General features: G+C 46.7%; 1 protein-coding gene across 2 annotated transcripts in view; it reads left to right on the top strand.

The window, feature by feature from the left end:
* MELTF (melanotransferrin) overlaps positions 1-22,828 on the top strand; it is a 79,505-nt gene that overhangs the window by 31,460 nt on the left and 25,217 nt on the right. For both annotated transcript variants that reach the window (XR_007358497.2, XM_048864475.2), the window contains exons 6-10: positions 1,202-1,269; positions 2,309-2,496; positions 3,481-3,640; positions 11,458-11,609; positions 15,537-15,633. Coding sequence is in view for 1 of the 2 variants with exons in the window: in XM_048864475.2 (XP_048720432.1) it covers positions 1,202-1,269; positions 2,309-2,496; positions 3,481-3,640; positions 11,458-11,609; positions 15,537-15,633 (665 nt within the window). In the remaining variant the exon portion in view is untranslated. The remainder of the gene's footprint in view (positions 1-1,201; positions 1,270-2,308; positions 2,497-3,480; positions 3,641-11,457; positions 11,610-15,536; positions 15,634-22,828) is intronic.

Genomic DNA, 22,828 nt, shown 5'->3' with positions numbered 1-22,828 from the left:
TCTTAGCAAGAACTGATGGACCCTGACAGTTTTCACACCTGAACATTGGGCTTAGCCAGCTATTTGGTAAATCTGAAGCTTCCCATTTCAAGTGCAATTAGTTCTCTTATCTCTTATTGTGCTCCCCTCCTCCTCCACTTTGCCAATGCCAACTTCAATACCTCCTTCCTCTATTTTTCTCACTCCTCTGTGCATGCCTTATTCTCTTCTGTGTGTGCGTGTGTGTGTGGGTGTCCAACCTTCCCAATCCCCGTGGCCTGGACTAGGCCCCCACAGATGTCACAAATTTAAAAATCTGTATAATTTTATTTTAAACAGTGACACCTCATTCCAGATTTTCCAATGCGCCTTGTGTCTGTCCGAGACTGTAGACTTTTCAGGAAATCATTTGATATGTATCTCTTGTATAGCACCAAGCATTGTCATCACCTGCCCTACTAGCCATTAGTCCAGGGTGGGCAAACATTTTGGCCCGAGGGCCAATCTGGGTGGAAAAATTGCATGCAGCGCCATGAATGTAGGGCTGGGGCAGGAGGTTGGGGTGCAGGAGGGGGTGCGGAGTGTGGGAGGGGGCTCAGGGCAGGGGGTTGGGATGCAGGAGGGGGTGCAGAGTGCAGGAGGAGGCTCAGGGCAGGGGGTTGGGGTGCAGGCTCCGGCCTGGCACTGCTTACCTTGAGTGGCTCCAGGATGGCAGTGGTGCGCAGCGGGGCTAAGGCTTCCGGAAGTGGCCGGCACCAAGTCCCTGGGAGAGGTGGGGGGCAGAGGGCTCTGTGCACTGCCCTCGCCTGTGGGTACCTCCCCCGAAGTTCCCACTGCCCGCGGCTCCCTGTTCCCAGCCAATGGGAGCTGCGGGGGTGGGAGGTGCCTGCAGGCGAGACAGCGCACAGAGCCCTCTGTCCCCCCCTCCTTCAGGGGCCACAGGGACATGGTGCCAGCCACTTCCGGGAGCAGCATGGGGCTGGCAGTCCCGCAGGCCGGATCCAAAGCCCTGACAGTCCGGATCTGGCCCGTGGGCCCTAGTTTGCCCACCCCTGCATTAGCCTCTGCCTTGATCCTTACACACAGCATAAAAATAGCATAGTTCAGCATCTTCCTACTGGTGGTCTTTGGGTACATTGCACTGCACAGGCCTACTGTTGTCACCAAGCAGTATTCCATACTTACGATTAATAGTGTATAAATATAGTCTGATTTATGGTAGGTGTTTGGCTGAAGGAGCTGGAGATGTCGCCTTCGTGAAGCACAGCACAGTGTCTGAAAACACAGATGGTGAGTAATGTAAGGGTTAATCTCTCAACTGAAAGTCCAGCTGTAGTCTCTAAAGCATTGCAAGTCTGGTGACCCCAACAATCAGAGTGATGTCATATGTTCAGAATTTATTCTGATGCAAGGAATAAAGCAATAAAGCCAGAACACTGTGTGAACACAAGGGAAAGAAAAATGCCCCCAAGTCAGACATTTTCAAATCAACTGGCGATTTCAGCAAAAAGTAAAGTGGGATCTTTAATTGCAGTCTAGAAGCAGAGATTGACCTGAACCAAAATCCTGGATCCAAACAGTCTTGGTCTTTGGTATATTTTAAAAGTTGAATACAAATAACTGTGGCTTAGGCTCCTCTCTACGCAGGAATCTCTGCAGAAACAGGCAGAAGGGAACTTAGTTTGTAGTACCACTAATCAATGCAACCTCCCTTATACCCATGGCACTTATTGAGTATACCTGTGAGTATATACCACTTAGATATCAAGGTCCTGATTTTTAAGTCCAGTGGAGCTCCATTTAGTGCAGGACACCAGGGTGCATGGGTGTAAAAGTTTGTTCTGGGCCACCCTTGTGGCCCCTGGATTTTAGGACCATCTCAGCACTGCTGTGGTCCCCAGCATAATTCAGAGCTGCCTGAACGCTGTTCTAATTTATGTTTAACTGCCTACAGTCTCATAGGGTTATATCTGAAGCCAAAGGAATAGCTTCTACCATAATATATTTCCCCCCAACCATACATTGGGGAATACGAGGTGATAGGGTGGCCTACAGCTGCTCTGGTGGTTTTTCACCTCTTAGAGAGCACCCTTAGACAGGGGGAATTCTCGGGTAGCCAGTTAAGCCAGCTTTCCTCCTGCTTTATGCAGCTGTTGGGAAAATCAGGCAGAATGTAATGGAGAATTGCTGCTCATATGATTAGGTACCTTAGAAATAGTGTGGCTGGATGTGTAGAGCAGGGTCAGAGGGAGACAGATGCATCAGCAGCTCTTTGTCCATCAGTGTGATTCTGAAAGCTGTATCATAACTGTGTTCTATTTGATTTCAGGCCAGACTCCTTCCTCATGGGCCCAAGAGCTTCACTCCAGGGACTTCCAACTTCTCTGCCGCGATGGCAGCACAGCTGAGGTTACAGACTGGAGGAAATGCCACCTGGCCCGAGTCCCAGCTCATGCTGTTGTTGTCAGACCTGACACCGATGGGTCACTCATCTTCCAGATGCTTAAGCAGGGGCAGGTGGATTACGTTTTTTGGTGTCTGTTGTACTGTTTTTTTAGTTGCCCTTCCACCCACTGGGCTTGATCCTGTGGGATGCTGACCACCTTCAGCTCAGTGAGAATTAAATGGGAGTGGAGGGCACTCAGCAGCTAGGAAGATCGGGCCTAAAGATGGATTTCAGCCACAAAATGTGGCTGGTGGTCTCACACCACTATCTTTGCCCCCAGATATGAAGAGACTGAAAAAGGCTTGAACTTCTTGAGGGGCAACTGTTTATGGCTTGGGAAGGTACAAGTGAGATAGTGCCCTTAATGCCAAGATTTCCAACTACATGGATCTTTTCACCCCAGACTTAAACATTACTTAGGCTATGGCCTGGTGTACACCTACAACGTAGTTTGACTTAGCAACTCGTTCAGGGCTGTGAAAAATTTTGCACCCTAAGCCCCATAGTTAGTTTGACCTAACCCCTGGTGTAGATGCAGCTAGATTGACGGAAAGATTCTTCCATCAACTGGGCTACTGCTTCTCAGAGAGATGGATTACCTACATCAGTGGAAAAACCTCTTCCATTGATGTAGGAACTATCTACTCTGTGGCACTACAGTAATATAGTAGCAGCCTGGTAGCTGTGCTGCAGTTGTGTAGACAGGACCTATGTCTATAATACAAAGATTATATCAGTATAGCCATGTTGGCGTACCTATGCAGGTATAACCCCATAGTGTAGATGCAGCCTATGCCAACAGAAGAAGTTTTACCATCAGTGTAAAGATGCCACCTCCCCGAACAGCAGTAGCTGTATCAATGGAAGCATTGCCAATCAACATAGCTGCATCTCCTCTGGGGTTTCGGTCAGTAGAGCTATGTCAGTCAGGGGTATGTTTTTTTAAACACACCTCACTAAGGGAGCCATGTCAATCTAACTTTTTAAGTATAGACCAAGCATTAGATAAAGGTGTGTTTGCCTTATAGACACTTTCTCTTTCCTTAATGTTACAGCAAAGATTTCAGATGTTTGATTCTGCTGCTTACAATGCAAAGAATCTTCTCTTCAAAGACACCACCACAGAATTGGTTCAAATCACAAATCAGAACTACCAGGCTTGGCTGGGTGACGAATATATGCATGCCATGCAAGGCTTGAGCTGCGATCTCAGCAGTAAGTTGGGCCTTTGGATTTGCCTCTGTAATCACAAGTAGAGGTGCTCTTACAAGAGAGACCACCTTTATTTTGTTTGAATTCATGTTTGCATCCTGACCTTTTGGAGAATCCTTGGAGCATGAAGACCCAAACATCACACTGCAGTGGGAGAGGAGACCACTCTGAATTTGGGACCATGAAACACTGCTTCAAGGATCCACCTACCATGGTATAGGAGCTCGCTGTGCTGAGCGAACTGATCAGGACGTGGCTCCTCTTCCACAGGGTGTGCATAGAAAGCAGAATGCTGATCACTGAGCTCAGTACAAAGACCAGAGGGAGACCAAAGAGACAGGACCCTTGAATATTAGACTGATGCTCCGTTTAATTGTAATCTATCCCTGGCCCTGAGACAGAATGCACAGGGCCGGTGCAACCACTAGGTGAACTAGGCGGTTGCCTGGGGTGCCAAGTGGTTGGGGGCGGAGATGAGCTGGGGCAGGAGGGAGCGGGGAGGGCCTCCTGCAGCAAGTAACGGGGGGGGGGGTTGGCGGGCACCACTCCGCTCTGCTTCTCTCCCTCCCAGGCTTGCGCGCCAAACAGCTGATTGGTGCCGCAAGCCTGGGAGGAGGGAAAAGTGGCGGCGTGCTCGGGGAGGAGGCAGAGTGGAGGTGAGCTGGGGTGGGGAGCTGCCGCAGCGGGGGCTCCCCGGGCCGAGGGAGGGGGCGGCGGGGAGCTGCCACAGGGGGGGCTCCCCGGGCAGAGGGAGGGGGCGGTGGGGAGCTGCCGCAGGAGGGGCTCCCCGGGCCGAGGGAGAGGGCAGCGGGGAGCTGCCGCAGGGGGGGCTGCCCGGGCCATGGAAGGGGGTGGCGGGTAGGGGTGGGGCAGGGAGCTGCTGCAGGGGGGGCAGCGCAAGGTAGAAGTTTCGCCTAGGGCATGAAACCTCCTTGCACTGCCCTGAGAATGCACAATACTTGCAAGTGGGGCAGCACAAATGTGCCGATTTGTGTTGTGTTAACTACATCAGTAGTTCCCAAGTCCTGAAATGTACACTGACTGGTGATGAGATCTCATGGTTTCTTTCCTATTCTATCTTGATTCTTGCAGCATGCCCCTCTCAGTGGTACCTGAGCACCTGTCACGACAGTCTTCCTTCTCCACATTAATGATTGTAGCCTCTGTGTTGAACCACAAACTCATATTAAAAATCCCCAAACTGCAATTTGGACCAGCAGAGCTTCATTGCAAACTGCATGAAAAGTAGACCCATCTTGCCCATATGAGTGGGAGGGGTTTTAGTCTGGTAAATTGGTATTGTTGCCTGAAAAGACTCCCTCATTTACAGCTTCTCCTCCTTTTCTTTTTCCTGGACCACTTAGGGTTTGTTTTGTATAATTTTGATATGCTGAGTGCCCACATTTCAGTCAGTTAAGTATCATACGTAGCCAGAAACATGTGAAACATACAGCTCCAAATTCTGCTGTCCTTTAGGCAAACTAATGGGATGGGTTCTCATTGTTTTGGTGGGCCTTTTGCTTGAATAAAGATTAAGTAAGAATGGCAGGATTTGTCCTACTGTTTGGTTCCACTACATTATGTTCTGTTAGCAGGTTTATTCCTTCAGTGCTTGAAAATTTATTCTAGGGCTGTTGATTAATCGCAATTAACTCACGCAATTAACTCAAAAAATTAATCACAATTAAAAGAAATTATCTCAATTAATCGGAGTTTTAATCACACTGTTAAACAATAGAATACCAATTGAGATTTATTAAATATTTTGGATGTTTTTCTACATTTTCATATATATTGTATTCTGTGTTGTAATTGAAATCAAAGTGTATATTATTTTTATTACAAATATTTGCACTGTAAAAAGGATAAACAAAAGAAATAGTATTTTTCAATTCACCTCATTCAAGTACTGTAGTGCAATCTCTTTGTTGTGAAAGTGCAACTTACAAATGTTGGGTTTTTATTGTGTGTTACATAACTGCATTCAAAAATAAAACAATGTAAAATTTTAGAGCCTGCAAGTCCACTCAGTCCTACTTTTTGTTCAGCCAATCGCTAAGACAAACAAGTTTGTTTACATTTACAGGAGATAATGCTCTTCTTAGTCACAGTGTCACCAGAAAGTGAGAACAGGCATTCGCATGGGAATTTTGTAGCCAGCATAGCAAGGTATTTACGTGCAAACATTCGTATGCCCCTTCATGCTTCGGCCACCATTCTAGAGGACATGCTTCCATGCTGATGATGCTCATTAAAAAATAATGAGTTAATTAAATTTGTGACTGAACTCCTTGGGGGAGAATTGTATGTCTCCTGGCTCTGTTTTACCCACATTCTGCCACATCATGTTATAGCAGTCTCAGATGATGACCCAGCACATGTTGTTCTTTTTAAGAACACTTGCACTGCAGATTTGACAAAACACAAAGAAGGTACCAACGTGAAATTTCTAAAGATAGCTACAGCACTCAACCGAAGGTTTAAGAATCTGAAGTACCTTCCAAAATCTGAGAGGGACAAGGTGTGGAGCATGCTTGCCGAAGTCTTAAAAGAGCAACCCTCCGATGCAGAAACTACAGAACCCAAACCACCAAAAAAGAAAATCAACCTTCCTCTGGTGGCATCTGACTCAGATAATGAAAATGAACATGTGTCCATACTGCTTTGAATTGTTATTGAGCAGAACCGTCATCAGCATGGATGCATGTCTGCTGGAATGGTGGTTGAAGCATGAAGGGACATATGAATCTTTAGCACATCTGGAACGAAAATATCCTGTGATGCCGGCTACCACAGTGCCATAAGAACACCTGTTGTCACTTTCAGGTGACATTGTAAACAAGAAGAGGGTAGCATTAGTTCCTGCAAATGTAAACAAACTTGTTTGTCTGAGGGATTGGCTGAACAAGAAGTACGACTGGGTGGACTAGACGGCTCTAAAATTTTACATTGTTTTATTTTTGAATGCAGGTTTTTTGTAGATAATTCTACATTTGTAAGTTCAACTTTCATGATGAAGAGATTGCATTATAGTACTTGTATTAGGTGAACTGAAAAATACTATTTATTTTTGTTTTTTTACAGTGCAAAAACTTGTAATCAAAAATAAAGTGAGCACTGTACACTTTGTATTCTGTGTTGTAATTGAAATCAATATATTTGCAAATGTAGAAAACATCCAAAAATATTTACATAAATAGTATTTTATTATTGTTTAACAGTGTGATTAATCACGTGATTAATCATGATTAATTTTTTGAATTGCACAATTAATCATGGTTCATTTTTTTAATTGGTTGACAGAAACTAATTTATTTCTTTCTAGAAGACTTCCCCCCAGCTGCAGAAACAAAGAAGCTCCTTTTCCAAATGCATGAGATGTTTTAATGCATTTTCAGGACTCAGGTGTTTTGTAGCAGTGCTCTGTGCCCTTTGTGTGTGTGTCTCACATTTCCATTCTTTCCCTTCTCTTCAGTGGCTGGCCAGGAAAGTGGTTCAGCTCCTAGGCTAATTTGGAACAGCCAGGGCCAAATTAAGGCAATTTGGAGCCCTGGGCACACTTAGCATGGGCTCACTAGGGCCCTGACCCAACACCATGGCTCAGTCACTCTTGGAGTGGCAGCAGGTTCCAGAGTAAGAGGAATGAGGCAGCTCACACCTGTTGAAGTCATTGTTCTAGCACACTTTGGTAGGCATTAGTTACCTTCAGATTTGTCAAGCTTTTCTTTGCATCCATGCATCCTAAAAATATTATTTTTTCTAATGAGAGCTGAGATTCTGATCCCAGAATCTGACTTTATGAACTAGGGCCCTAGGCATAGGCCTAGAATGCTGAAACCTTAATCCAGACTGAATGAGCAGCCTCAGGACTGTTCTAAACTGTGCTGGTTTGTAACAACCACACACAGCCCTTAAATCAACCAGGGATCTCCAGACTGAAGTGTACTTTGACCATGCGCTGTCCCATCCACAGTTTATTGCCTACAACGAAGAGGCAGAGAATGGGTGGTATAGAGCTGGCTTATATATAAAGAGAGGATGGAGGTGGTTACAACACCAGCGTAGGGCTTGGCTTCATGTCCTACACTAAGTCCACCACTTAACTCCTGTGTGACCTTGAGCAAGAGACTTAGCCACTCTGTGCTTCTGTTCCCCATCTGTTAAATGGGTATTTCATAGCACTTTCCTACCAGTGTTGTGAGGAAAATACATTAACAATAGTGGGACCAAGGCTCTGGGCCTCAGACCAGGAGCTCTGGAATAGGGGTGGCCAGCGGGCCATGGCCCCATCATTTTTTGTCAGCCATAGGGTGAGCGAGGGGGGGCAGGAGGGGTGGAAAGGAGTGAGCAGGGGGTGGGGTCTTGGGGGAAGGGGCAAGGTGGGGACGGGGCCTCGGGGAAAGGGACAGCACGAGAGTAGGGCCTCAGGGGAAGGGGTGGGTGTGGGGGCCATGTTTCCGATGCTGGTGGTCCTCTCACTTTTTAGGAGCCTTCTGCCACTCCTGTCTCAGACTATAGATTATAATTAAGGCTACATTTTAGTCACTGGTATTTTTAGTAAAAGTCATAAACAGGTCACGACCAGTAAACAAAAATTCACGGCCTGTTACCTGTCCATGACTTTACTACATACTCCTACCTAAAACTTGGGTGGGAGACCGCAGGTGCTGTAGCGGGAGGGGGAGGGTGGTCTGGGGGCACTGCAGGTGCTGGGGGAGGTGGCCCGGGACCCCCGCTGGTGCTGGGGGGGTGGGCATCAGTGTGCGGCCCAGGACCCCTGCTGGTGCTGTGGGGGGCCGGTTGGTGGGGCTGGCAGGGGCTGCCTACCAGGCTCCACATGTCCCTGAAGCTCCAAGGTGGCAGAGGAGCCAAGGGGCTACTCCAGCCACAAGCGCTAGCTGCGCAACTCCCATTGGCTGGTTACCGCAGCCAATGGGAGCTGCGTGAGGGCGCATGGAGCCCCCTGGCACCTCCGCCTAGGAGCTGCAGAGCCATGCCAGTGGGAGCTGGGGAGCCCCCCACCCCGAACTCCCTGCACCCCCCTTCCTCTACCCCCTCCCATGCACCCAAACTGCTGCTGCTGGCCCAGAGGCTACCCAGTCCTTGGAAAAATCATGGAGCAGGTCCTCAAGGAATCAATTCTGAAGCACTTAGAGGAAAGGAAAGTGATCAGTAACAGTCAGCATGGATTCACCAAGGGCAAGTCGTGCCTGACTAACCTAATTGCCTTCCATGAGGAGATAACTGGCTCTGTGGCTTAGGGGAAACCAGTGTATATGTTATTCCTTGACTTTAACAAAGCTTTTGATATGGTCTCCCACTGTATTCCAGCCAGCAAGTTAAAGAAGTATGGGCTGGATGAATGGACTATAAAGTGGACAGAAAGCTAGATTGTCAGGCTCAACGGGTAGTGATCAATGGCTCCATGTCTAGTTGGCAGCCGGTATCAACTGGAGTGCCCAAAGGGTTGGGCCTGTGTCCGGTTTTGTTCAATATCTTCATTAATGATCTGGAGGATGGTGTGGATTGCACCCTCAGCACGTTTGCAGATGACACTAAACTGGGAGGAGAGGTGGATACGCTGGGTAGGGATAGGATACAGAGGGTCCTAGACAAATTAGAGGATTGGGCCAAAAGAAATCTGATGAGGTTCAACAAGGACAAGTGCACAGTCCTGCACTTAGGACGGAAGAATCCCATGCACCGCTACAGACTAGGGACCAAATGGCTAGGCAGCAGTTCTGCAGAAAAGGACCTAGGGGTTACAGTGGACGAGAAGCTGGATATGAGTCAGCAGTGTGCCCTTGTTGCCAAGAAGGCCAATGGCATTTTGGGATGTATAAGTAGGGGCATTGCCAGCAGATCGAGGGACGTGATCATTCCCCCCTATTCGACATTGGTGAGGCCTCATCTGGAGTACTGTGTCCAGTTTTGGGCCCCACACTTCAAGAAGGATGTGGATAAATTGGAGAGAGTCCAGCGAAGGGCAACAAAAATGATTAGGGGTCTGGAACATATGAGTTATGAGGAGAGGCTGAGGGAGCTGGGATTGTTTAGCCTGCAGAAGAGAAGAATGAGGGGGGATTTGATAGCTGTTTTCAACTACCTGAAAGGGGGTTCCAAAGAGGATGGCTCTAGACTGTTCTCAATGGTATCAGATGACAGAACGAGGAGTAATGGTCTCAAGTTACAGTGGGGGAGGTTTAGATTGGATATTAGGAAAAACTTTTTCACTATGAGGGTGGTGAAACACTGGAATGCGTTACCTAGGGAGGTGGTAGAATCTCCTTCCTTAGAGGTTTTTAAGGTCAGGCTTGACAAAGCCCTGGCTGGGATGATTTAACTGGGAATTGGTCCTGCTTTGAGCAGGGGGTTGGACTAGATGACCTTCTGGGGTCCCTTCCAACCCTTATATTCTATGATTCTATGATTCTATGAACACATGACTTACAAGGAGAGGCTGAGGGAACTGGGATTGTTTAGTCTGTGGAAGAGAAGAATGAGGGGGGATTTGATAGCTGTTTTCAACTACCTGAAAGGGGGTTCCAAAGAGGATTGATCGAGACTGTTCTCAGTGGTAGCAGATCACAGAACAAGGAGTAATGGTCTCAAGTTGCAGCGCGGGAGGTTTAGTTTGGATGTTAGGAAAAACTTTTTCACTAGGAGGGTGGTGAAGCACTGGAATGCGTTACCTAGGGAGGTGGTAGAATCTCCTTCCTTAGAGGTTTTTAAGGTCAGGCTTGACAAAGCCCTGGCTGGGATGATTTAGTTGGGGACTGGTCCTGCTTTGAGCAGGGGGTTGGACTAGATGACCTCCTGAGGTCCCTTCCAACCCTGATATTCTATGACCTTCATGACAGAGTCGCAGCCTTAATTATAATACAGAACACAGGCACTGACTTTCCAATGTGCTGGTGGCTGCTTGACCCCTAGCTCTGCCCCTGGCTCTGCCGCACCTTCCCCCAAGGGCTTGCCCCCCGCGTCCCTGTCCTGTCCCCACCCCGCCTCTTCCCACCCCCACTCCACCTCTTCCTGCCCCAGTCCGCCTCCTCCCCCGAGCGCGCCACATCCTCGCTCCTCCTTCCTCCCCGCACAGCCTCCTGAACACTGCGAAACAGCTGATTGCAGTGGGCAGGAAGCACTGGGAGGGAGGGAACACACCAGATGCATCTGTTCAGGCTGGCCTATGGTTTACCTTTTGAGATAGTGTAATCCATACACCTCCTGGGTGCAGTGTTCTGTCCCATCTAGTGGTACCAAGACCACTTAAAGAGAGAGATAAAATAAGTCTGCTCTACAGCCTTAGCTACCAGCCAGCTGGCTTTTAGCTCATGCAGTAGAGGCCCATGCACTAAGCTTCAGAGGTCCCAGTTCGATCCCACCCACTGACGACCGGGGTCTGTCGGCATCACAGTAGCACACTGGATAGGGCGACAGTAGCAGGAGTCATTTATCCACCCTCTGCGAGTGGACTTGTAGTGTAGTCAGCAGTTCCTTCCGTGGCTGCTAAGTCTAGCCCAGTGGTTAGGGAGACCCTGTGTGGAACCATTAAGCAGCACGGGCAGGGCTTTCTCAGTGTAGGAGCTAGAGAGAACCATACAGTCTGTCTGTGCCATAAGTATCAGTAAAGAATCGTCTTCATGTTCATTACACCCCAGGCCTCTTTATTGTGTACTGTGAGGTTTACTACCGTTGTGTTCATTTCTAAGTGTGCATTTTTAACAAGGTGAGGGGCCCAGGTGTATGGTAATGAGCAGAATATATACATGTTTACATCTATTACATTTAATCCCTATTATTTTCTTTCAAATTTAATGCAGGGTTACCAGAAAGCCTGCGATGGTGCGTTGTGCTCACTGAGGAGATCTGGAAATGTAGTGAAATGGCTGTTGCCTTTAAAGAAAAGAACTTGAAACCAGAGATCCAGTGTGTTTCAGCCAAGACAACAGAACAGTGCATGGAAATGATCCAGGTGAGTTTATTACCATGATTTGTATGAACCATACTGATTCTTGACTATGAAATATATTGTAATGCATTAGTTAATGAGTACATTGACAACTGTCCTCTGCTGGATAGAATCAGAACTACTCAATTGTGTGACATTGGTTCTGTATGTAAGCAGCAGGCACTGGCTGGTAAATCCAGGAGATTATACAGGATTCTCTGGAGGTCTTGTGGTAGAGGCCTGAGATTTTGGGTGAGTATCTCATGCTACTGTGTCCAGAGAGATATCTGTTTCCTATTTCTTAACCTCTGATATCTGTTGCACTTCTATTTTCTCAAAATATTTTAAAGATAAATACACAAACACTGAGGCTGGCAAACAATTGCCTTTCCACCCTCCAACAGGTGGTCTGACACTGAGAGAAAGAAAGTCCTTTAACAGTGATTAATAGCTGCCTTTCAAATGCTTACCTGCTGACAACAGGTACAGCAGTTCATGGATAATTTTGTCTGGCTTTATCCAACTCATCCAGACTCCTTTTTTTTTTTTTTTTTTAATTTGTTCACAATTTTTCTTTGCCAGGGGATGTAGATTACTGGCAGACTTCAGACCTTCTGTCACACTACATAGATTAATGTTATCATTTACCAGTCAATACATTTCTTGTTAAAAAATGGCCCAGTAACACACTGTAAAATCCCCAGTCTGTTGTAAGTGGCCCCAATGGCATGATCCCATGTGCTTCAAACCAAGTGGATCTGGGGAGAGTCAAGTAACTATTTCTAGCTCTGGCAGTCTAGCGCATACTCCTGGGCTCAGACCTCTTGTCTGATGCCTTTCTTTTAACATGGGTACTGCTGCCCAGCTGCCCTATAATCCAGAATCAGATTCTGAGACCTCCTGAGTGCGCCAGTTGCTTATATGTGCCTCCTCACCCCCCAGTTCTACTTAGGCTATGGGCATACTTGTTTAACCCTTTTGGGATCAACATGGCAGGACAGCAAAGAACAGAGGCTTAGAAAAAGAATTTCCTAACAACTGTGCAGGAGTGCTGGAACAATTTTTATAGTGCGGGTGCTGAGAGCCATTGAACTAAACTGTAAACCCTGTCTATAATGGAAACCATTTCCAGCCAGGGCGTGGCTGCACCCCTGGTTCCAATACCTATGCCACAGTGACTTTACTCTTAAAGCACTTGAAAGTTACAGGTTTTTTTTAAATAACAAAAGTCCCAAGGCACACCCTCTCTAGTCTGGGCTTACCTTGTCTGTACAGTCCATGGTTTGTCAGTATTTCAGGCTGTGCAGAGCCCTCCTGCGCTCCTCTCCTGCAGTCCTGCTTACATGTGGCAATGTTTGGCCCCCCTATACAGAGCAGAACCCTGCTCTTAAGTAGATCCTCTGTTTTTGTGCCAGCTGAAGTTCCAAATACACCAGTGTGCTTGCCTGTCCCGCTTTCACTCTGTAGGCCTCTGTGTAGAAATTCCGTTGCTCCATGCGAGTAGCTGAGAGTCAAAGTCAATAGATTTTTAACCTTGATGGCTCAGTGGTGGTCCTTCAGCAAGGTGTCAAATGCCTTTTGTGGGCAAGGTGGCTGTCTGGAATATTACATAACAGGCTGCTCCATGGTAGATCCAAACTAACATAGCCACAATGCCAGTATTTTAAATACAGGTACAAAATAGTCTTCACAATTTGATAGTCATATCCCAGTCTATCATGCTGGTAAGCATCAAATGCAGTTGTGACTTGTATAATATATGCTATTAGTCTAAGATCATGCAATCTTACATGAGGATTACACAAATTGTTTTACAAGAAAAAATTTAGAAATTTATTTAGCTTAAGAGCTATGGGAAAGACTTGAATATCTGAGTTTTATCCCTATTACCACTGTAAAGTTCTGAATAATTCTGAGGTGCAGAATTGTGATAGCTGTGAAGCCCTAGGTGGCTATAGATTTGTTACAATATTATGAAAAAAGAAAAGGAGAACTTGTGGCACCTTAGAGACTAACCAATTTATTTGAGCATGAGCTTTCGTGAGCTCATGCTCAAATAAATTGGTTAGTCTCTAAGGTGCCACAAGTTCTCCTTTTCTTTTTGCGAATACAGACTAACACGGCTGTTCCTCTGAAACCTGTCATTACAATATTATGTATCCACAGATCCTTTATCAGCTGAAATCCATCGGTGCCACTTACAAACAAGATTAGTTATGTACTCACTTTATTTAAAAAGATGCATCTCCCTCTATCATCCAATATTAAATTGCAGCTACCATGACTATGGCCACTGTGCTGCTTTGAAGGGAGAAGAATGCCACTAGATTACACACAGAAATTCAATGAAACTATCCATGGGGCAGAATTTATTTTACAGTTAAATAAGTAATAATGGCCTCTGTATAAATTCTTCAGCAATCTGAAGTTGAATTTGAGTTCAGTCTTATTGTATTTGTCCATTTTAGAGGAAACTTGCTAAAACATCAATAATAAAACTGAGGTCCACCGTGTCCTGTTCCTGTTGAGGCTGAGACATGTCCCATGACCCAATAAGACATCTAAGGATGTATCTTTATAGCACAGTTACCATGAGTTGTAACTCAAGTGTTACCCCTAACTCGACTCCTATCCACATGCAAAAATCCCGAGCTCAAGTTAAATGGTGCTCTAAACGTGAACTAGTTGGCCCATGTGGCAAGGGTGGAGGGGTTGAAGCTCTCAGGCAGTGCTGATGCTGGAGCTAGTAATGCAGAAAGGATGCAACAGCTTGAGTTACAACAACTCAGAAGCAGCTAATCCAATCACTATGTGTAACTCCAGTGCTGTTTTGAAGTGTGGTCATTCTCACTTGAGCGAGGCTAGCTCAAGTACAGTGACTCGAGTGTGCTAACTGAAGCTAACTGTTGCAGTGAAAACAAGCTCTATGTCTTCCCAGTTAATTCTCACCTCCATGTCAGAACACAGGGCTGCTTTGGGCTCCCTGTGATCCACCATCCAAGGGCTGGATCCTAGCATGAGAATGTGGCCAGGACTAGTGGTGGGAAAATGGAAGAGGAATGCCATGGAGGAGAGGAGTTTCTGTCAAAAGGATATGGGACTTGTTGAAACTCACTTTAGCAAAAATCATAATCTGACTGGGCCTTCCAAGGTATGTCTACGTGACCAAAAAACTCTGCGGCAGTGAGTCTCAGAACCCAGGTCTACAGGATAGCACTACAGTGCTAAAAATCATAGAATGTCAGGGTTGGAAGGGACTTCAGGAGGTCTAGTCCAACCCCCTGCTCAGAGCAGGACCAATCCCCAACTAAATCAACTAAACAGTCTTGTAGATGTTCAAGCTTGAGCACTGAAGTACGGATAGGGGCATGAGATTCAGAACCCAAGCTTCAGGTCCAGCCCAAACATCTACACAGCTATTTTTCGTGCCATGGTGTGAGTCCCACAAGCCTAAATCTATAGACCTGGGCTCTGAGGCCTGACTACCACAGGGGATTTTTGCCGTGTAAACATACCTTCAGTGGCCAAAAGCCTTCCCACCACAGCATCACCAATTACTCTAGTTATCTAACCTTCTTAACTCCTTAACACTGGCCAGTGTGTCCTAAGGGTTAAATCTGTTGCTGCTGAGATTGCATGTCTGCATTTTTGCATCTGTTTGGTTATTAGGTTTTATTCTGAAATTTATGGGTATGATTTGACAGAAAAATCACTTCAGCTTATCCACAACCAGCTGAAGAATCTGATTAAAGTTGTTTGGACTGTGGAGTAAAACCTGGGAGTATTATTTTTACTGGGCCAGGACTCATTTTTAGGGTGATAGAGGATGAGGCAGCTGATATTGTGCCTCCTGGATCCTTGCTCTGAGAGATGCTTCAACTAGATGTGTGTCATCACTGTGTCTAGGAAAGATTTCTTTTCACACAACTCATTAATTTCATTGCCTTTCAGAAAAAAGAAAGTGATGCTGTAAGTGTGGATGGAGTTGATATTTACATAGCTGGAAAGATGTATGGCCTAGTGCCAGCTGCTGGGGAAAGTTACTCTGGTAAGAAGAGCAGAGAACATAGGGTTTCTATTTCCAGGCTGTTTGAAAACACTCTAGAAACATAGTTTGAGGTCAGTGGACCTGTCTGGAAAATCATTTTTCAGACAGAAGCTAAACCACACCTTGAACTTACATGACTCTGTGTTGATAGAACTGGGTTGCCCTGGTAGTCTGTTAACTGAGATAATCAGGTGGGAATGAGGTTTACATCATAGAATCATAGAATCATAGAATATAAGGGTTGGAAGGGACCCCAGAAGGTCATCTAGTCCAACCCCCTGCTCGAAGCAGGACCAATTCCCAGTTAAATCATCCCAGCCAGGACTTTGTCAAGCCTGACCTTAAAAACCTCTAAGGAAGGAGATTCTACCACCTCCCTAGGTAACGCATTCCAGTGTTTCACCACCCTCTTAGTGAAAAAGTTTTTCCTAATATCCAATCTAAACCTCCCCCACTGCAGCTTGAGACCATTACTCCTCGTTCTGTCATCTGCTACCATTGAGAACAGTCTAGAGCCATCCTCTTTGGAACCCCCTTTCAGGTAGTTGAAAGCAGCTATCAAATCCCCCCTCATTCTTCTCTTCTGCAGGCTAAACAATCCCAGCTCCCTCAGCCTCTCCTCATAACTCATGTGTTCCAGACCCCTAATCATTTTTGTTGCCCTTCGCTGGACTCTCTCCAATTTATCCACATCCTTCTTGTAGTGTGGGGCCCAAAACTGGACACAGTACTCCAGATGAGGCCTCACCAATGTTGAATAGAGGGGAACGATCACGTCCCTCGATCTGCTCGCTATGCCCCTACTTATACATCCCAAAATGCCATTGGCCTTCTTGGCAACAAGGGCACACTGCTGACTCATATCCAGCTTCTCATCCACTGTCACCCCTAGGTCCTTTTCCGCAGAACTGCTGCCTAGCCATTCGGTCCCTAGTCTGTAGCTGTGCATTGGGTTCTTCCGTCCTAAGTGCAGGACCCTGCACTTATCCTTATTGAACCTCATCAGATTTCTTTTGGCCCAATCCTCCAATTTGTCTAGGTCCTTCTGTATCCTATCCCTCCCCTCCAGCGTATCTACCACTCCTCCCAGTTTAGTATCATCCGCAAATTTGCTGAGAGTGCAATCCACACCATCCTCCAGATCATTTATGAAGATATTGAACAAAACCGGCCCCAGGACCAACCCTTGGGGCACTCCAGTTGATACCGGTTGCCAACTAGACATGGAGCCATTGATAACTACCCGTTGAGCCCGACAATCTAGCCAGCTTTCTACCCACCTTATAGTGCATTCTTCCAGCCCATACTTCCTTAACTTGCTGACAAGAATACTGTGGGAGACCGTGTCAAAAGCTTTGCTAAAGTCAAGAAACAATACATCCACTGTTTTCCCTTCATCCACGTTCATGTACTGAGCATGAACGTCAATAATATCCATCTCCTTTCTGACCAGTTAGGACATCTTACAATATACTGTCAAAGTAAAACATGCAGTCTTGCACAACTAGGTGCATTATAGAAAGTTTATGTCTCTCTCTCTCTCTCTCTCTGACCCTCTGGCATTAGTCATTGGTGGAGGAAGGGTACAGGACTGTGTAGAGAACTAATCTGCACTATGGTGCACCTTCCCCTATGTAACATGTTTATTTGTTATATTTATTGAAATTATGATAAATTATAATAGAGTTTTAGCATTTTATAATACAATATGAACTCTTTCTTAATTAGGCTATAACTTGGGAGCATGGGTGGCGGGTATCATAGGTTGGGGGAGGCTGTGCCTCCCCAAACAGCTAGGCATGGCCCTGCCAAAGTTCTGACCCCAGGCCTGCCTCTGCGGCTCCCCCAGTGCGGCGGTCCCAGCCAGGTGTTCCAGGGCTGGGGCTGCATGGGCTAACCTGGGGTGGGGGGGATTCTGGAAGGGGTAAGGGGCAAGACCTCAGGTGGAAGGGGCGGGGCTGGAGCTGGCCTCCCCAGCCAGCGGTTCACATGCTGCCCATGCTTGGGAGCCTCACAATTCAGCTGTAACCTTACTTCACCATGAAAGAGCCTGTGCTATTAAAGAGTGATCTTGTTAAAGTCACAGGGTCATAGGTACTGCCATACTGAGTCAGACCAAGTGATCTATCTAGTCCAGTATCATGTCCAGTGTCCAGTCCAGTATCATCTCTCTAGTCCAGTATCATCCCAGCGCTGGTGCACTATCTACACTGGAGCTTTACAGCGCTGAAACTTGCTGCGCTCGGGGGTGTTTTCTCACCCCCTGAGCAAGCAAGTTGCAGCGCTGTAAATTGCCAGTGTAGACAAGCCCTTAGATGCTTCTCACCACAGGCTGGCTGGTTGCTCTTCAGCCAGGGTCTCCCCTTTGATCAGTGCTTCAGTCGCTTGGTGGTGATGTCTGTAGATGTTAGTGGAAGAGAGAGAGAGACAGAGCATGGCATATTTCTCTCCCTTTTATAGTGTCCTTTCTTCCCTCTTGGGTTTGCCCTCCCCCCTTCAGAGTCAGGTGAGCATTACCTCATCACAATTCCAAACTGACCAAAGGAAGGGGGTGACTCCCTGGAGAGTCTAACAGATTCTTTTGTTGCTGCCTAAGCCAGTGTCTTTTGTTCCTGTGAAGCTGAGCTTGGCTTGTCCCATACCTGCCCTGATGAGGTGTGAACTGCCTCTCTGCTCTTGGAGAGTTTTTGTCTGGGCTTGCTTTAAGCCATGAGGCTACATTTTCAGCCTCATAACTATATACATGAAATTATAACTCATAACATAACTATAACAACAATGCTCAGTGCATCATGAGCCTTCTGAAGACACCCGACATGACAAACTTTGCATTGGATACCACACAATCATTTTACAAGAATGAACATGGGGGTACTGGGTGTTCCCCCGAGGTACAGAGCATCACAGTCGCACAACAATGTATTCTTGGCCCAATGCTATTCAATATCTTATCAATGATCTGGAAAAAATATTAGATCATTGTGAGTAAGATTTGCAGATGACAAAAAAATTTCGTAGAGTGGTAACTAACGGTGGAGGCAGGTCAGTTATACAGAGCAATATGGATTGCTTGATAAGGCAGATTTATTTTAGCCACATTCATTCTAATACTGTCAGATGCAACATTTAGTAACAAAGGGCTAAAAGCACAAAGGTATCAACATTTAGGCACCACTGACCTTCACAAAACCATCACTCGGCTGCCACATCACCCTATAAGTGGTGGGCATGTGCAAAGTTGCCTAAGTCCTGAGGGCACCAAGTTGCTTGGCACCCTAGCTCACACCTAAAACCCAGCAGGATTCTCAAACTAGGCAATCCCCAGCCTATTTCAGCTGCCTGGCTCAATCCAGTATGCATGCTGTCAGGCCTAAACTGCACAGAAGACAGCCAGGAGAAGCAGGTCAGGATTTTGGGCTGCTAACTGTACATGTGTGTGTCCCAGTCTACCCGGTGTTAGGGCACTCACCTGGGATGTGGGAGACCCAGGTTTAATCCCTGATTAGGAGCAGGGATTGAACTGAGTGCCCTAACCACTAGGCTATAGAATCAATCATAGAATCATAGAATATCAGGGTTGGAAGGGACCTCAGGAGGTCATCTAGTCCAACCTCTGCTCAGAGCAGGACCAATATCCAACTAAATCATCCCAGCCAGGGCTTTGTCAAGCCTGACCTTAAAAATATCTAAGGAAGGAGATTCCACCACCTCCCTAGGTAACGCATTCCAGTGTTTCACCACCCTCCTAGTAGAAAAGTTTTTCCTAATATCCAACCTAAACCTCCCCGACTACAACTTGAGACCATTACTCCTTGTTCTGTCATCAGCTACCACTGAGAACAGTCTAGATCCATCCTCTTTGGAACCCCCTTTCAGGTAGTTGAAAGCAGCTATCAAATCCCCCCTCATTCTTCTCTTCCGCAGACTAAACAATCCCAGTTCCCTCAGTCTCTCCTCATAAGTCATGTGTTTCAGGCCCCTAATCATTTTTGTTGCCCTCCGCTGGACGTTTTCCAATTTTTCCACATCCTTCTTGTAGTGTGGGGCCCAAAACTAGACGCAGTACTCCAGATGAGGCCTCACCAATGTTGAATAGAGGGGAATGATCACATCCCTCGATCTGCTGGCAATGTCCCTACTTATACAGCCCAAAATGCAATTGGCCTTCTTGGCAACAACAGCACACTGTTGACTCATATCCAGCTTCTCGTCCACTGTAACCCCTAGGTCCTTTTCTGCAGAACTACTGCCGAGCCATTCGGTCCCTAGCCTGTAGCGGTGCATGGGATTCTTCCGTCCTAAATGCAGGACTGTGCACTTGTCCTTGTTGAACCTCATCAGATTTCTTTTGGCCCAATCCTCTAATTTGTCTATGTCCCTCTGTATCCTATCCCTACCCAGCATATCTACCTCTCCTCCCAGTTTAGTATCATCTGCAAACTTTCTGAGGGTGCAATCCACACCATCCTCCAGATCATTTATGAAGATATTGAACAAAACCGGCCTGAGGACCTACTCTTTGGGCACTCCAGTTGATACCGGCTGCCAACTAGACATGGAGCCATTGATCACTACCCGTTGAGCCCGACAATCTAGCCAGCTTTCTATCCACCTTATAGTCCATTCATCCAGCCCATACTTCTTTAACTTGCTGGCAAGAATACTGTGGGAGACCATATCAAAAGCTTTGCTAAAGTCAAGGAACAACACATCCACCGCTTTCCCCTCATCCATAGAACCTGTTATCTCGTCATAGAAGGCAATTAGATTAGTCAGGCATGATTTGCCCTTGGTGAATCCATGCTGACTGTTCCTGATCACTTTCCTCTCCTCTAAGTGCTTCAGAATTGATTCCTTGAGGACCTGCTCCATGATTTTTCCAGGGACTGAGCTGAGGCTGACTGTCCTGTAGTTCCCAGGATCCTCCTCCTTCCCTTTTTTAAAGATGAGCACTACATTAGCCTTTTTCCAGTCTTCTGGGACTTCCCCAGATCGCCATGAGTTTTCAAAGATAATGGCCAATGGCTCTGCAATCACATCCGCCAACTCTTTTAGCACTCTCGGATGCAACGCATCCGGCCCCATGGACTTGTGCTCGTCCAGCTTTTCTAAATAGTCCTGAACCACTTCTTTCTCCACAGAGGGCTGGTCACCTCCTCCCCATGCTGTGCTGCCCAGTGCAGTAGTCTGGGAGCTGACCTTGTTCATGAAGACAGAGGCAAAAAAAGCATTGAGTACATTAGCTTTTTCCACATCCTCTGTCACTAGGTTGCCTCCCTCATTCAGTAAGGGGCCCACACTTTCCTTGGCTTTCTTCTTGTTGCTAACATACCTGAAGAAACCCTTCTTGTTACTCTTAACATCTCTTGCTAGCTGTAACTCCAGGTGTGATTTGGCCGTCCTGATTTCACTCCTGCATCCCCGAGCAATATTTTTATACTCTTCCCTGGTCATTTGTCCAATCTTCCACTTCTTGCAAGCTTCTTTTTTGTGTTTAAGATCAGCAAGGATTTCACTGTGAAGCCAAGCTAGTCGCCTGCCATATTTACTATTCTTTCGACACATCGGGATGGTTTGTCCCTGTAACCTCAACAGGGATTCCTTGAAATACAGCCAGCTCTCCTGGACTCCTTTCCCCTTCATGTTAGTCCCCCAGGGGATCCTACTCATCCATTCCCTGGGGGAGTCGAAGTCTGCTTTCCTGAAGTCCAGAGTCCGTATTCTGCTGCTCTTCTTTCTTCCCTGTGTCAGGATCCTGAACTCGACCATCTCATGGTCACTGCCTCCCAGGTTCCCATCCACTTTTGCTTCCCCTACTAATTCTTCCCGGTTTGTGAGCAGCAGGTCAAGAAGAGCTCTGCCCCTAGTTGGTTCCTCCAGCACTTGCACCAGGAAATTGTCCCCTACCCTTTCCAAAAACTTCCTGGATTGTTTGTGCACTGCTGTATTGCTCTCCCAGCAGATATCAGGGTGATTGAAGTCTCCCATGAGAACCAGGGCCTGCGATCTAGTAACTTCCGTGAGTTGCCGGAAAAAAGCCTTGTCCACCTCATCCCCCTGGTCCGGTGGTCTATAGCAGACTCCCACCACGACATCAGCCTTGTTGCTCACACTTCTAAACTTAATCCAGAGACACTCAGGTTTTTCTGCAGTTTCATACCGGAGCTCTGAGCAGTCATACTGCTCCCTTACATACAATGCAACTTCCCCACCTTTTCTGCCCTGCCTGTCCTTCCTGAACAGCTTATATCCATCCATGATATGTGAGTTATCCCACCAAGTCTCTGTCATTCCAATCACATCATAATTCCTTGACTGTGCCAGGACTTTCAGTTCTCCTGCTTGTTTCCCAAGCTTCTTGCATTTGTGTATAGGCACTTGAGAAAACTCGCTGATCGTCCCTCTTTCTCAATATGAGGCAGGACCCCTGCCCTCTCGCGCGCTCCTGCTCGTGCTTCCTCCCGGTATCCCACTTCCCCACTTACCTCAGGGCTTTGGTCTCCTTCCGCCGGTGAACCTAGTTTAAAGCACTCCTCACTAGGTTAGCCAGCCTGCTTGCGAAGATGCTCTTCCCTCTCTTCATTAGGTGGAGCCCGTCTCTGCCTAGCACTCCTCCTTCTTGGAACACCATCCCATGGTCAAAGAATCCAAAGCCTTCTCTCTGACACTACCTGCGTAGCCATTCATTGACTTCTACGATTCGACAGTCTCTACCTAGGCCTTTTCCTTCCATGGGGAGGATGGACGAGAAGACCACTTGCGCCTCAAACTCCAGTCAATCTCTCATGTCTTCCTCTGTCTCTCTTTCTGGCCCAATGAATACTTAATTATACAAAGTGGTGCATGTCCATTTGCTCCCCCATTAGCCTTTGCATCACCTCTTGCCTCCGCTCTTCGCACTCGTGCCCCTGCTCTTCACACTCAATGCTTTCCTAGCCTCTAACACTGAATGCCTCCATGCATAAAGCTGTGCCCTATCAGTGCAGGAGGACTGCATGAGCTCGGAAAACATGTCATCGCAAGTGTGTTTTTTTTTGCTTTCTAATCTGTGATAACCTCAGGGACGGAGATGATATGGGGGGAGATAAAAAGGGAAAGTAAATTTTAAGATGTTACACTTCTGAGAACAAAAGGGAGACTCTTTCACAGTGAATCAAGCAATTCACAGCAGACAGCACATGTGCTTTAGGTACAA

The sequence above is a fragment of the Caretta caretta genome, chromosome 9, assembly GCF_965140235.1.
Source record: "Caretta caretta isolate rCarCar2 chromosome 9, rCarCar1.hap1, whole genome shotgun sequence".
Taxonomy (NCBI): Eukaryota; Metazoa; Chordata; order Testudines; family Cheloniidae; genus Caretta; species Caretta caretta.
The sequence above is the reverse complement of the archived record's forward strand: the minus strand, read 5'-3'. Positions and strand labels throughout refer to the sequence as shown.